The 14,057-nt window shown below is 44.9% G+C and overlaps 1 protein-coding gene across 4 annotated transcripts; it reads right to left on the bottom strand.

Moving 5' to 3' along the window:
• Positions 1 to 3,980: 3,980 nt before the first annotated feature.
• Positions 3,981 to 14,016, bottom strand: hacl1 (2-hydroxyacyl-CoA lyase 1). 4 transcript variants are annotated; one of them, XM_041904017.2, is made up of 18 exons: positions 13,912 to 14,016; positions 13,683 to 13,750; positions 13,188 to 13,292; positions 13,031 to 13,071; positions 12,640 to 12,720; positions 12,402 to 12,474; positions 12,136 to 12,213; positions 11,864 to 11,958; positions 11,452 to 11,564; positions 10,743 to 10,878; positions 10,025 to 10,130; positions 9,152 to 9,235; positions 7,920 to 8,021; positions 7,469 to 7,623; positions 6,433 to 6,591; positions 6,047 to 6,154; positions 5,730 to 5,916; positions 3,981 to 4,487 (listed from the first exon to the last, which is right to left on the bottom strand). In XM_041904017.2, the coding sequence occupies exons 2-18, from the start codon at positions 13,731 to 13,733 to the stop codon at positions 4,455 to 4,457; spliced, it is 1,707 nt and encodes a 568-aa protein (XP_041759951.1). In that variant the 5' UTR covers positions 13,734 to 13,750; positions 13,912 to 14,016; the 3' UTR covers positions 3,981 to 4,454. The 4 variants fall into 4 exon arrangements, with proteins under 4 accessions (XP_041759951.1, XP_041759952.1, XP_041759953.1 ...); XM_041904018.2 differs by lacking the exon at positions 13,031 to 13,071 and having other exon boundaries at positions 13,216 to 13,292; XM_041904019.2 differs by lacking the exons at positions 13,031 to 13,071; positions 13,188 to 13,292; positions 13,912 to 14,016 and having other exon boundaries at positions 13,683 to 13,756.
• Positions 14,017 to 14,057: the final 41 nt, after the last annotated feature.

Genomic DNA, 14,057 nt, shown 5'->3' with positions numbered 1-14,057 from the left:
AGGGACCCAGCTGTCCAACCAGTCCCAGTGGAAATCCCTGACCTATAGGGAGGAATGACAGGCATGCAGGGTGCTGTGGGCCAGGCAGGGACACATAGCCACACATTGGAAATGCACTAACGCACGCACACATACAGTGAGGGAAAAAAGTATTTGATCCCCTGCTGATTTTGTAAGTTTGCCCACTGACAAAGACATGATCAGTCTATAATTTTAATGGTAGGTTTATTTGAACAGTGAGAGACAGAATAACATCATAAAAATCCAGAAAAACGCATGTCAAAAATGTTATAAATTGATTTGCATTTTAATGAGGGAAATAAGTATTTGACCCCTCTGCAAAACATGACTTAGTACTTGGTGGAAAAACCCTTGTTGGCAATCACAGAGGTCAGACGTTTTTCTTGTAGTTGGCCATCAGGTTTGCACACATCTCAGGAGGGATTTTATCCCACTCCTCTTTGCAGATCTTCTCCAAGTCATTAAGGTTTCGAGGCTGACGTTTGGCAACTCAAACCTTCAGCTCCCTCCACAGATTTTCTATGGGATTAAGGTCTGGAGACTGGCTAGGCCACTCCAGGACCTTAATGTGCTTTGTCGTATATGAAGATTATGACTTTGTTAATGTTTTTAAGTGGAACCTGAGAGGATGTTTATTTTAGTGTCAGAGGGAATTGTTTTAGGGTGACGCCACATACAACAGACAGGAAGTGTGTGTTGTAGACAGGGGATTGGACAGTAGAGGGAGCCACCCATATCTTGGGAAGATTATATATACTGGGTAAAAACGAAGAAGAGGTTAGAGCGGCCATTGCAATCTGAGACGCCGCTCTCCGGGTGGTCTGGACATCCGTAAACTCATGCTGGAATCTTGTGATATGAATAAAACGTATGATCAAGGTTCAGTATGAGCGGACTCCTTTGTTTGACAGCAATAATTACCAGCATTGACTCGACACTACAGCTTCTTCTTGAGCCACTCCTTTGTTGCCTTGGCCGTGTGTTTTGGGTCATTGTCATGCTGGAATACACATCCACGACCCATTTTCAATGCCCTGGCTGAGGGAAGGAGGTTCTCACCCAAGATTTGACGGTACATGGCCCCGTCCATCGTCCCTTTGATGCGGTGAAGTTGTCCTGTCCCCTTAGCAGAAAAAACTCCCAAAGCATAATGTTTCCACCTCCATGTTTGACGGTAGGGATGGTGTTCTTGGGGTCATAGGCAGCATTCCTCCTCCTCCAAACATGGCGAGTTGAGTTGATGCCAAAGAGCTCGATTTTGGTCTCATCTGACCACAACACTTTCACCCAGTTCTCCTTTGAATCATTCAGATGTTCATTGGCAAACTTCAGACGGGCCTGTATATGTGCTTTCTTGAGCAGGGGGACCTTGCGGGCGCTGCAGGATTTCAGTCCTTCACGGCGTAGTGTGTTACTAATTGTTTCCTTGGTGACTATGGTCCCAGCTGCCTTGAGATCATTGACAAGATCCTCCCGTGTAGTTCTGGGCTGATTCCTCACCGTTCTCATGATCATTGCAACTCCACGAGGTGAGATCTTGCATGGAGCCCCAGGCTGAGGGAGATTGACAGTTCTTTTGTGTTTCTTCCATTTGCGAATAATCGCACCAACTGTTGTCACCTTCTTACCAAGCTGTTTGGCGATGGTCTTGTAGCCCATTCCAGCCTTGTGTAGGTCTACAATCTTGTCCCTGACATCCTTGAAGAGCTCTTTGGTCTTGGCCATGGTGGAGAGTTTGGAATCTGATTGATTGATTGCTTCTGTGGACAGGTGTCTTTTATACAGGTAACAAACTGAGATTAGGAGCACTCCCTTTAAGAGTGTGCTCCTAATCTCAGCTCGTTACCTGTATAAAAGAGAAACGTACAAAATCAGCAGGGGATCAAATACTTTTTTCCCTCACTGTACACACACACAATACAGGGGCCTTATTCCAACCAGTGGCGGTTGGTGCCGTTTAAGATGAGGGATAATTATAAAACATTTTATGAGCATGGCCTTATTTCTATTACAGCATATTGGATGATTGAGCTGGGTGAATGGAATATGAATGACAATGTAACATCAATAGGTTTAGGCTACTCTAATTTTCCCTATACACATCATGAGGTTGCTACAACCTAGCCTATGAATGAAAGTTTACAACGTAGGTGCACAGGTCGAGAGAAATTTGAGTAATCAAGGTGACAGACAGTGACACATTCAATACCGCCTTGCACACTCTTGCCAACATCTAGCTGATATAGGGTGTAATCATTAGTCCAACAGTTGCAAACAAGAGTTTCTATTGGACAAATTAATGTATGTTTATCCCCTTTTCGTTGTTTGTTTCCGTTTAAGAAACATTTAACAGAATCTGCGGAATGAATTCACTCGATCACACGCAAACACAGTTCACTTCCATAGCAGCCATATACAAACAGTGTGACTTTGATCGTTAGATAATTCCTTATCGCATCAAGGCGCTCTCCTCATCTCACCTTTTTAAAACATTTTTTTAAATTTTTGTCATTTAGCAGACGCTCTTATCCAGAGCGACTTACAGTTAGTGAGTGCATACATTTTCATACTGGCCCCCGTGGGATACGAACCCACAACCCTGGCGTTGCAAGTGCCATGCTCTACCAACTGACCTACAGGGGACTTTTCCCTTCGCTTGTGGACTTCAGTGCACAACACATCAGCTGTCTGTGACCAGGCGAAAATAAATTGTTCCAAGCCAAACCTTCATATCATAACCGCTACACACAGCCTACATTGTTGTCACCATATTAGCTCACGTCAAGTCAACATGGCTACTAGAACTAACACGTTAGTTAACCCGCTACAATCATGCACTACAGTGTATAGTCAGCAAGCAGTTTAGCAGTTACACTGGCGGCCCCAGTGGCAATAAATTAATAAAACCAAAAGCTTACCTTGACTTGGAAGAGTTCCAGTGTTGGAAAGCCATAGCTAGCTAGGTAACATAGCATCTCTCTCTGTTTGAGCCGGGTGTTTGAGTAGGCTAAACTAGCTAGCTAAGTAAGTGAAAGTGGATAAAAATTATATATAGCTAGCGCTCTCTCTTGCTTCTTAATTTTTTTAGAAATTAATTTGTTCAATACTGTTCAACTATTGTCTTTCTCTCTCTTTGAGTCAACTACTTACCACATTTTATGCACTGCAGTGCTAGCTAGCTGTAGCTTATGCTTTCAGTACTAGATTCATTTTCTGATCATTTGATTGGGTGGACAACATGTCAGTTCATGCTGCAAGAGCTCCGATAGGTTGGAGGACGTCCTCTGGAAGTTGTGTAAATTTATGGAAGGGGGTGAGAACCACGACCCTCCTAGGTTTTATATTGAAGTCAATGTACCCAGAGGAGGACAGAAACTAGCTGTCCTCCGGCTACACCATGGTGCTACCCTACAGAGTTCTGTTGAGGCCACTGTCGACCTTTATTGCAACACTGTGTTTTAATTGATTATTTGGTGACGGGAATATATTTAGTATAGTTTTATCTAAAAGGGTTAACTTTTTTAATGTTTCACTATATTTTTATGAAATTCACTGAGGAGGATGGTCCTCCCCTTCCTCCTCTGAGGAGCCTCCACTGATTCCAACCCAATGTCACACAGACTGACATGGCACACATTTCTCATTAACCAATGACAGCCATGATGTTTCCTTGACAGGGGAACCCTGAAGAGGGGTAAGAGGAAGGAGTTGCGTTGGACCACATGCTACACATGAGCTCATTTTCAGCTGGTGAGCCATACCATTCTAATACCAGCAGTTACCTGGGTATTGTTGGGGACAAGTCACAGGAAATTGACTGAGGGACTGGGGAGATCTTGAACAGGACCCAGAATAATTTCCTATACTCCCAAAGGAACTGGGAAAGCGTCCTATATTCTACAGCTCTGCAAGACATTGACATCACTTTATCATTTTCTAAAATAACTTCTATTATCTTGTAGTTTGTCTGCAACAAAGTTTATTTTCAATTACACTTGTACAAGTATAGTAAATAAGTCAAAGACAAATATACCTGACATTTTGTCACAAATCTACATCTTAATCATGGTATAAAATTACAAAATCAAAAATGTAATGCTACCGTGTAGTAAATGTGACTTGATTAAAACATTTCATAGGAACATTATTTTTTAGATACAAAAACACATTAAATGCAGCCTGCTCATGGCAGAGTGAGGAGCTGTCACTGTCTCCCAACACCATGTTATAGAGAGATAAACTTCACTGACAAGGGCTGCATACCAAATGGCACCATATTCCCTATTTAGTGCACTACTTTTGACCAGGGCCCATAGAGAATGAACCTTATAGAGAAGAGGTTGCCATTTGGGACGTACCCAATTTCTCCATCAGGTGGGAGAAGGAAGCAGGTCTTCCTCACTGTCCCATACAGCAGACCTCTCCTCTTGGGGCTACAGGTTGGAGCGAGTCAGCCATGGAAACTCCTAAGAGACACAGACAGACAGACAGACAGAGCGACAGACCATGGACAGTCAGGAGAGGAATGATAAATGACGTGGTTGGATGCAGTCAGGCTCATGTGTCAAACTCATTCTATGTTGGGCAGAGTGTCTGCAGGTTTTTTCACTCCTCCCTTTTACTTGATTGATCAATGAAGGTCACTGATTAGTTAGGAACGCCCTTAACCTGGTTGTCTAGGTCTTAATCGGACAGGAAATAACAGAAACCAGCAGACACTAGTTTGACAGCCCTGTTCTTAGGCAACATTAGCATTCAACATTCAGGTGAAGTGAGCTGACCGTAGCTACCTTGATGGTACAAAAAAGGTTCCATCTAGAACCTAAAAGGGTTATTCGGCTGTCCCCATAGGGGACCCTTTGAAGAACCCTTTAGGAGTCCATGTAGAACCCCTTTCCACAGAGGGTTCTACATTGAGGGTTATACCTAGAATAATTTTCCTATGGGGACAGCCAAATAACACTTTTGGAACCCTTTTTTATTAAGACTGTGTGTATATATATATATATTTATTATTATTTTTTACCCCTTTTTCTCCCCAATTTCGTGATATCCAATTGGTAGTTACAGTCTTGTCCCATTGCTGCAACTACCCTACGGACTCGGGAGAGGCGAAGGTCGAGAGCCATGCATCCTCTGAAACACGACCCTGCCAAGCCGCACTGCTTCTTGACAGACTGCTCGCTTAACCCGGAAGCCAGCTGCACCAATGTGTCGAAGGTAACACCGTCCAGCTGGCGACCGAAGTCAGCTTGCAGGTGCCCGGCCTGCCACAAGGAGTCACTAGAGCGATGGGACAAGGAAATCCCGGCTGGCCAAACCCTCCCCTAACCCGGACGACGTTGGGCCAATTGTGCACCGCCTCATGGGTCTCCCGGTCACGGCCGCTTGTGACAGCCTGGGATCAAACCCAGGTCTGCAGTGACGCCTCAAGCACTGCGATGCAGTGCCTTAGACCGCTGCGCCACTCGGGAGGCCCCATTAAGAGCGTATTTGATGACTGCAGCCTTACAGGACCAGAAATAAACAACACTTTCTTACACATTATAAACACTTTCCTACACTAGATACACATCATAAACAACACTTTCCTACACTAGATACACATCATAAACAACACTTTCCTACACTAGATACACATCATAAACAACACTCGAACTGGCTTTGAGGTCTTGATTTGAATTTGCCTGGTATAGACCAGGGAATACCTGTTGCTTCCTGTCTGAGGAGGGGTCTATGAGGACGTTGAGGAGACTAGGTCTCTCCCAGTCACTGAGGCTGAGCTGTAAGGCACTACGCAGCTCCTCCTCTGTCCGCACCAGGAACCCTCGTCCTCCAAAGGCCTTCATGACCTCGTCATAGCGGGCTTCAGGCAGCAGGGTCACAGGGGGGGCTCTGGAGAGAAGAGGGGAGAGGAGAAGATGACCAACATACCTTCACTAGAGGGAATCCTGACCTGGACATAACCAGTCAGAGTAGGCCCAGTCCCACATTGACCTTTAAACCCAAACCCCTATGTACTCACACAGTGGTCAGATCTCCCATCTTTCCCATCATTTCCCACGTCTCTGCGTCCACTCCGCTGTAGATCCCATTGTTGTTGACCACGATGATGACCACTGGGAGTTTATACCTGGTCAGAGGGAAGAGCATCAATGACCTGGGAAAGCATCAATGGCCAGGGAAAGCATCAATGGCCAGGGAGAGCATCAACGACCAGGGAGAGCATCAATGGCCAGGGAGAGCATCAATGACCAGGGAGAGCATCAATGACCAGGGAGAGCATCAATGACTAGGTTAGGTGGTTGACACTTAGGGAAAATTGATTTTTTTTTTTTTTCTCCTATGCACCAGACCTGTGAATACTACAAGCACGTTTTGCTATGCGAGAGAGACCTTGACTGAACCAACCTGCACATGGTCTCCACCTCCATCCCAGAGAATCCAAAGGCACTGTCCCCCTCCACACACACCACCCTCTGGCCTGTGTTCTGGTTCCTCTGCACTACTGCAGCCGCGATGGCAAAGCCCAGACCCACCCCCATCGTCCCGAAGGTGCCAGCATCCAACCTGCACACACACACACACACACACACAGACCAAGACACATACAGACACACACACACAGACACACACAGACACCAGGCTGCATTAATAAGAGCTCAGCGTGTGTAAAGGTACCGTAGTTGGTGTATGTGTGTGTGTGTGTTAAGTAGGAAGCAAGGAACAACATCTCCCGAGTGGCGCAGTGGTCTAAGGCACTGCATCGCAGTGCTAGCTGTGCCACTAGAGATCCTGGTTCGAGTCCAGGCTCTGTCGCAGCCGGCCGCGACCGGGAGACCCATGGGCGGCGCACAATTGGTCCAGTGTCGTCCAAGGTAGGGGAGGGTTTGGCCGGCAGGGATGTGGGTTCGTTTCCCACGGGGGGCCAGTATAGAAATAAATAAACATGTATGCATTCACTAACTGTAAGTCGCTCTGGATAAGAGCGTCTGCTAAATGACTAAAATGTAAAATGCTAAAAGAGTCCATCTAGTGAGCCTGTCAGTCAGCACTACATTGAGAAGTCATCCAGTCAGCCTGTCAGGCAGCATTACATTGAGAAGTCATCCAGTCAGCCTGTCAGGCAGCATTACATTGAGAAGTCATCCAGTCAGCCTGTCAGGCAGCACTACATTGAGAAGTCATCCAGTCATCCAGTCAGGTAGCACTACATTGAGAAGTCCTCTAGTCAGCCTGTCAGGCAGCACTACATTGAGAAGTCATCCAGTCATCCAGTCAGGTAGCACTACATTGAGAAGTCCTCTAGTCAGCCTGTCAGGCAGCACTACATTGAGAAGTCTTCTCAGGCAGAACTATCAACAGATTCCTACTTGTCTTCAGGGCAAAGGCACGGGATACTTGGCGGATTTGACCTTTGATCTCTGTGTGAGGCGGCATGCCTTGCCTGTGTCGAGGAAGGTAGTTGTTCAACATGGTGCGCCCGATGTCCATGGTGTTGGCCCCCTCACTCACGATGACACAGTCGTGGGGCAGCAGCTGGGAGATGTGGTGGAACACTTGGTAGTAGTTCATGGGTGTTGTCGACTGTAGAGCTAACGCCTGGAGAGAGGAACACAATCAAATCAGGGGTGGTAGGTACCAAACAGCAAAGTTGTTGGACCTGTAGCCGAAAGGTGGCCGGTTCGAATCCCTATGACAAGACTCAGAATACATCTGTACCATAATGTCTTCTACCTGTTGAATTTAAGAGCAATACTACATCTGTACCATAATGTATTCTACCGGTTGGATTTAAGTCAAGTTATTTCACAGATAACAAAGAGTCAGTAATACAGACACACAGGCAGAATCTAACTTGCTTAGGTCACAGGTCACAGACGGACACACCAACACACCTTTGTCATTGTTGCGTTAGCAGCCATCTTCTCTTTTAACGTGGTCCACCATTCTGTATCAGCTGGATACTTCCAGCCATCTTTGTGAACGTACTCCAGGAGCTGAACGTAAAGATGAGGAGTAGAAACTAAACAAACTGAATCAAGTACAGATGTAGGATCTTAATTTGATCACCTTGTTGCAGGAGAACTTTCCTGCAATGCAGGACATTTAAAACGTGTAGAGTATTTGAGGTTTAAAAAGGCTTCTGAAGTTTGTACTCTTAGAAATGTCTTACATAAATGTCCATTCATTATAATCCATATAATAATTCACATTGCTGTGCTGCAGGACAATTAATGCTTGTTTCTTTAAAAAAGTATATGCAGATATAGGGCAGATATTAGATGCCTGTGTTGTGTTACCTGCTTGACAATAGCATTGATGTCCCCCAGGACTGAGTTGTGTTACCTGCTTGACAATAGTATTGATGTCCCCCAGGACGGAGTTGTGTTACCTGCTTGACAATAGTATTGATGTCCCCCAGGACTGAATTGTGTTACCTGCTTGACAATAGTATTGATGTCCCCCAGGACTGAGTTGTGTTACCTGCTTGACAATAGCATTGATGTCCCCCAGGACAGAGTTGTGTTACCTGCTTGACAATAGTATTGATGTCCCCCAGGACGGAGTTGTGTTACCTGCTTGACAATAGCATTGATGTCCCCCAGGACTGAGTTGTGTTACCTGCTTGACAATAGTATTGATGTCCCCCAGGACTGAGTTGTGTTACCTGCTTGACAATAGTATTGATGTCCCCCAGGACTGAGTTGTGTTACCTGCTTGACAATAGTATTGATGTCCCCCAGGACTGAGTTGTGTTACCTGCTTGACAATAGTATTGATGTCCCCCAGGACTGAGTTGTGTTACCTGCTTGACAATAGTATTGATGTCCCCCAGGACGGAGTTGTGTTACCTGCTTGACAATAGTATTGATGTCCCCCAGGACTGAGTTGTGTTACCTGCTTGACAATAGTATTGATGTCCCCCAGGACTGAGTTGTGTTACCTGCTTGACAATAGTATTGATGTCCCCAGGACTGAGTTGTGTTACCTGCTTGACAATAGTATTGATGTCCCCCAGGACTGAGTTGTGTTACCTGCTTGACAATAGTATTGATGTCCCCCAGGACTGAGTTGTGTTACCTGCTTGACAATAGTATTGATGTCCCCCAGGACTGAGTTGTGTTACCTGCTTGACAATAGTATTGATGTCCCCCAGGAGAGCAGCAGCAGGTTGCACGTTGTTCCCCATCTCCTCAGCACACAGATCAACCTTGACATAAATAACGTATGTGGAACGTTACTACAACATACCAGCAACGACACAACAGGAAGAGCGCCGTGCGTGACACCTGTAACAGCAGCTGGAGGAGTGGCCAAACCTCAAGCTAAACACAACAGAAATAACCAGGCACCACCACATAATGATAAGGCTGACACACACACACACGTTCCCTTTTATAAACCGGGTGATTCGAGCCCTGAATGCTGATTGGCTGAAAGCCGTGGTATATCTGACCGTATAACATGGGTATGACCAAAAATGTATTTTGACTGTTCGAATTACGTTGGTAACCAGTTTATAATAGCAATAAGGCACCTCTGGGGTTTGTGGTATATGGCCAATATACCACGGCTAAGGGCTGTATCGAGGCACTCCGCGTTGCATCGTGCATAAGAACAGCCCTTAGACGTGGTATATTGGCCATATAACACACCCCCTCGGGCCTTATTGCTTAAATATAGATGTACTGTACAGCACTATGACAGACATGACATTATTTGGAGAGACCACAAAGACTTACAAAGACTTATAGAGAAGCTATATAATTGATAGACTAAATCCAAAAGACTGACTCAAATACCTTTATACCTGGTTACAATGAACTGTAGTTCACTATGAAATGACCTGTGACTAGGGTTGCAAAATTACAGTTACTTTCCCAAAATTGCCAGAAATCCCTGTTGGAAGATTCCAGAAATCAGAACGGAATTAGCAGAAAATCTGGAATCCTAAAAAAAGAAGGACAAAAAAAAAAACTACTGGTGACCATTGACCTACCTGGATGACCTTTACATGGGGGTCAAACCTGGGGGGAAGGCCAAAGTGCAGGATCCAGTTGAGCCTGGCACCAAGTAGGACCACAACATCAGACTGGAGCAGAGCTCTGCAGTCCCCACCAAGACCATAGAACCAGGAGGATAGGAAGAGGAGGAGGAGGAGGAGGAGGAAGAGGATAGAAAGAGAGGAGGAGGAAGAGAGGAGGAGGATAGGAAGAGAGGAGGAGGAGGATAGGAAGAGAGGAGGAGGAGGATAGGAAGAGAGGAGGAGGAGGATAGGAAGAGAGGAGGAGGATAGGAAGAGAGGATGAGGAGGATAGGAAGAGAGGAGGAGGAGGATAGGAAGAGGAGGAGGAGGAGGATAGGAAGAGGAGGATAGGAAGAGAGGAAGAGGAGGATAGGAAGATGAGGATAGGAAGAGGGGAGGAGGAGGATAGGAAGATGAGGATAGGAAGAGAGGAGAGCAGGGAAAATAACACAATCAGATAGAACAAAACAAAATGTAATGAAAAGAGGCTAGTTGTATGAGTAGTGTAGTTGATTGACACCAGTTTACATTGACATGACCTGGCCAGGAGAGACTAGTTATAGATAGGGATTTCAGGAAGGCCCAGAGTTCTCCTGGTCCATTCATATGGTCATGGAAATTCTTGGTCCTACTTATACAGTCAATGGTCTGTACATTAATATGATGCCAGCTGAGAGAAGGAGAGGCTGACCTGGAGCGGGCAGCAGCAACACAGTTGGGGTGATCATCAGGCAGCACCCCTTTACCCATGGGGGTGGGCAGGAAGGGCAGGTCACACCCCTCCACCAGCTCCCTCAGAGCCCCCTCTGCTCTTCCATGGGCTGCACCTGCAGAGGGACACAGACAGAGGGCACTGCCACACGGATTTCAACAGACTGACCTTCACAACTGGGATGCATTCAGCTGAGCAAAACGTTGTGCAACGTTCAGATAGAAATATAGCATGTAGAACGAACGTGCCTCTCGGACAGGTAGAATGAGAAATCATGTCAACAATGTTTGTTGACTGAACGTGGCCCTGTTTTCAACTGAACCTTGGTACAGTGCTATATGTGTTACAGTGCGTCTCAGCTGGCTATTGATCTCTCCTGGACAGACGCACGTAACATAACTGGAAGTAGCGTCTGTCAACAGACTGGGATGTGACAACTTTGTTCCGGTACGCAGATTTTTCACCACTAATCATTTGGACAAATCACGATTTCGGCGGTGTGGGGAGGGGACATTTGGCCCATAAACTTGCAGAGAGTTTCCGTTTAGGGGGGTGGAGACTTCGCAAGTGGCGTTAGTATCTTTCTCTTAACATCTCCCCAGACCTTAACCAAGTATCTGACGCAATTATGCAAGATTTTAGTTCTGTTTCCCCTAGATTATCTGGCTATTAAAAAAGCAATGCCTACCTTTGCCAATGATGAGTAAAGGCCGTTTGGCTCCTTTCAGGACCGCCAGTGCTTCTGTGATCGCCATATGGTCAGCCATACTCACAGGAGGAGGTGGACTACAGGGCACCTCTCTGACAAAGGAAATAGTAAATAATAGGTCAAACATTAAACATGTTACCTAGCAACTTTATTGCATATTTAAATAAATCATGAAGGTCTATCGAGGCTTATTGCTATTCTCTGATGAGAATATTTTGATATAGTGCTATATTTTCTAACTAATTTAATTTCTGGTTCACTTCAGACGTTAAAAGGTATAAGAAAATAAAATAAAAATGACTACGGTGATGTGAATTCAGAGGTATACATATTCAACAGTAACACATTAGTATACATTTTAAATGGATGAAAGACAGTGATAGCCACTAACCTGGCTCTGCTCCTGTCCAATTTAGCATTGACCATGTCCCCAGATATGTCTACGTATACAGCACCTGGACGTCCATACATGCTAGTGCGTACTGCCTTAGACAGACCAAACACCCTTCCATTCAGAATCAATTAAGGCTGTGCTGTGCTCTTATGAAGCAGTTAAGGTACCTTGCTAAGCTGGAAAATTAGAGGTCAGAAAACAGACAATTGCAGGTGATACCAAATGATATGAAGAGGACTAAACAGAGGGAGTCAGAGTAGACTGTATACCTTCTCTACCACTGAGGATATCATATCCAGACTGCTAGGCCTAGCAGAGAACTTACTGTACAGTCTGCATGCCTCCACCTGACAGAGAAAGAGGACCACAAATAACAAATTATTTCCTCTTTCAGCAATGAAACTGCTAGGGCCAGTTTCCCGGACAGAGATTCTCTATTGAGTTTGCTTTTTAGGCCATGACTAGGCTTAATCTGTGTCCCGTGAAACCACCCCCTAATGTTCAATAGTCAGAAATGTCATGGTTGAATCGGTACCTGTGGAAACTCTTGAAATGCCCCAGTGGTCTCTTGGTTTTGATCGGAGGAGCCTCCAATAACAATCACAGGCCTACAGAGAGAGAGGTATCACACAATGACATCAACTGACAAGCTGAGACAACAAGAAATTGGAGTCCTCTGATCATTTTTTGCAGTGTGCGGATAGCATCCCTTCTTTTGAAAAGACCACTGAACATGAGTAGTAGGGTCTTCTGTTTGTGGAGTTCTAGCATACCAGCAGTTCATGTTAGCGTTGGCCATTCCACCAAGTGCATGGATGAGTCCCGGTCCAGACACAACCAGACACGCACCTGGACTGGAGAGGAACAGACAGACAGAGGGACAGACAGGAAGACAGGCAGACACACACACAAAGGGTCAGACAGCCAGGCAGACATAATTAGCAATGCAAAAAAGCTATGAAACTGACCCTCACACACTACACGCTCCTGTAGTCTATGTAAGGGTAGTTAATATCACATGATTTAGGGAGAGCTGGTTTAGTATAGTGTGGAGAGAGTAGTCTCCCTGGGCAGACCACATTAACAATGTTTTGACATAGGTCTGGGATTTCAGAGAGGAGAGACAGTATCTCTAAAGCTCTCTCCTAATGAGAATCCTCCTACCGTCCAGTGAGGTAACCAACAGCAGACGCAGCATAGCAAGCCTGTTGGATGACGCATTACAACAACATATCAGTATTACTGGTGTCTCCACAACCAAATCACATCAAAAATGTCATGAGAAGATTCTGAATTCATAGAAAATAAAAAGATGGCTTACGGCTTGTTCATTGCGCATTCCCACATACTTGATTCCTGAGGCTTGAGCTGCCATAGCTACTTCAATGACTGGAACACCAACTATTCCAAACATATATTCTACATTCTGTAGAGAGATACATGTAGATACACTATATTTACATTAAAAATAAAAATAAATTAGTCATTTAGCAGACGCTCTTATCCAGTGAGTGCATACATTTTCATACTGAATTGTATATGAATTGTTACAATGTAGTTTAGATTTTCTTTGCATTGACACACACTTTGGCATGCATCAACAAGGGAGTTAACATATGCTATTCCACATAAACATCTAAATGTTTTGCTACAACAATATTCATAGTTAGCTATACCAGTGCAATGACCTTTGGCACACTTTCACAACTCGTAGTGCTACATTCTCACTGCCAAGAACATGATCAGCGACTAATATATTCTTAGCAACACGGTTACACAGTATAACATTGTTTTATATAAATTGCACACACTTTACCTGAGCTTTTAGTGCCTCTGCAATGAGCTGAGCCCCAGTCACATCTTCCATTATTATTGTCGAGAAATCTGTTCAAAGTGCAAACGAGGTTAGCAAGGAATTCTTGGACTTGTTGTTCAGTAGCTTATAAATCGTGTTTAGATCTCTTGCAAATCATTAGTTTTTGTCTGCTTTCCAGCATGCATTACATGAGTAGCTACAAGCGATAGGTATTTTGATAGCCACTTACTCCACAAAGTTACAATTTGAGTGACAGGATTTCTTCTGGCACTACTGCTCCTGTCTAAAGTATTACACGTTAATACCACTCCCGGGTTCACGGCCAATCACATGAGCCGTGCTTCTTCTTCGTCTTCTTTTTCTTCTTCAGTGGGG

The sequence above is a fragment of the Coregonus clupeaformis genome, unplaced genomic scaffold, assembly GCF_020615455.1.
Source record: "Coregonus clupeaformis isolate EN_2021a unplaced genomic scaffold, ASM2061545v1 scaf0452, whole genome shotgun sequence".
Classification (NCBI taxonomy): domain Eukaryota; kingdom Metazoa; phylum Chordata; class Actinopteri; order Salmoniformes; family Salmonidae; genus Coregonus; species Coregonus clupeaformis.
The sequence above is the reverse complement of the archived record's forward strand: the minus strand, read 5'-3'. Positions and strand labels throughout refer to the sequence as shown.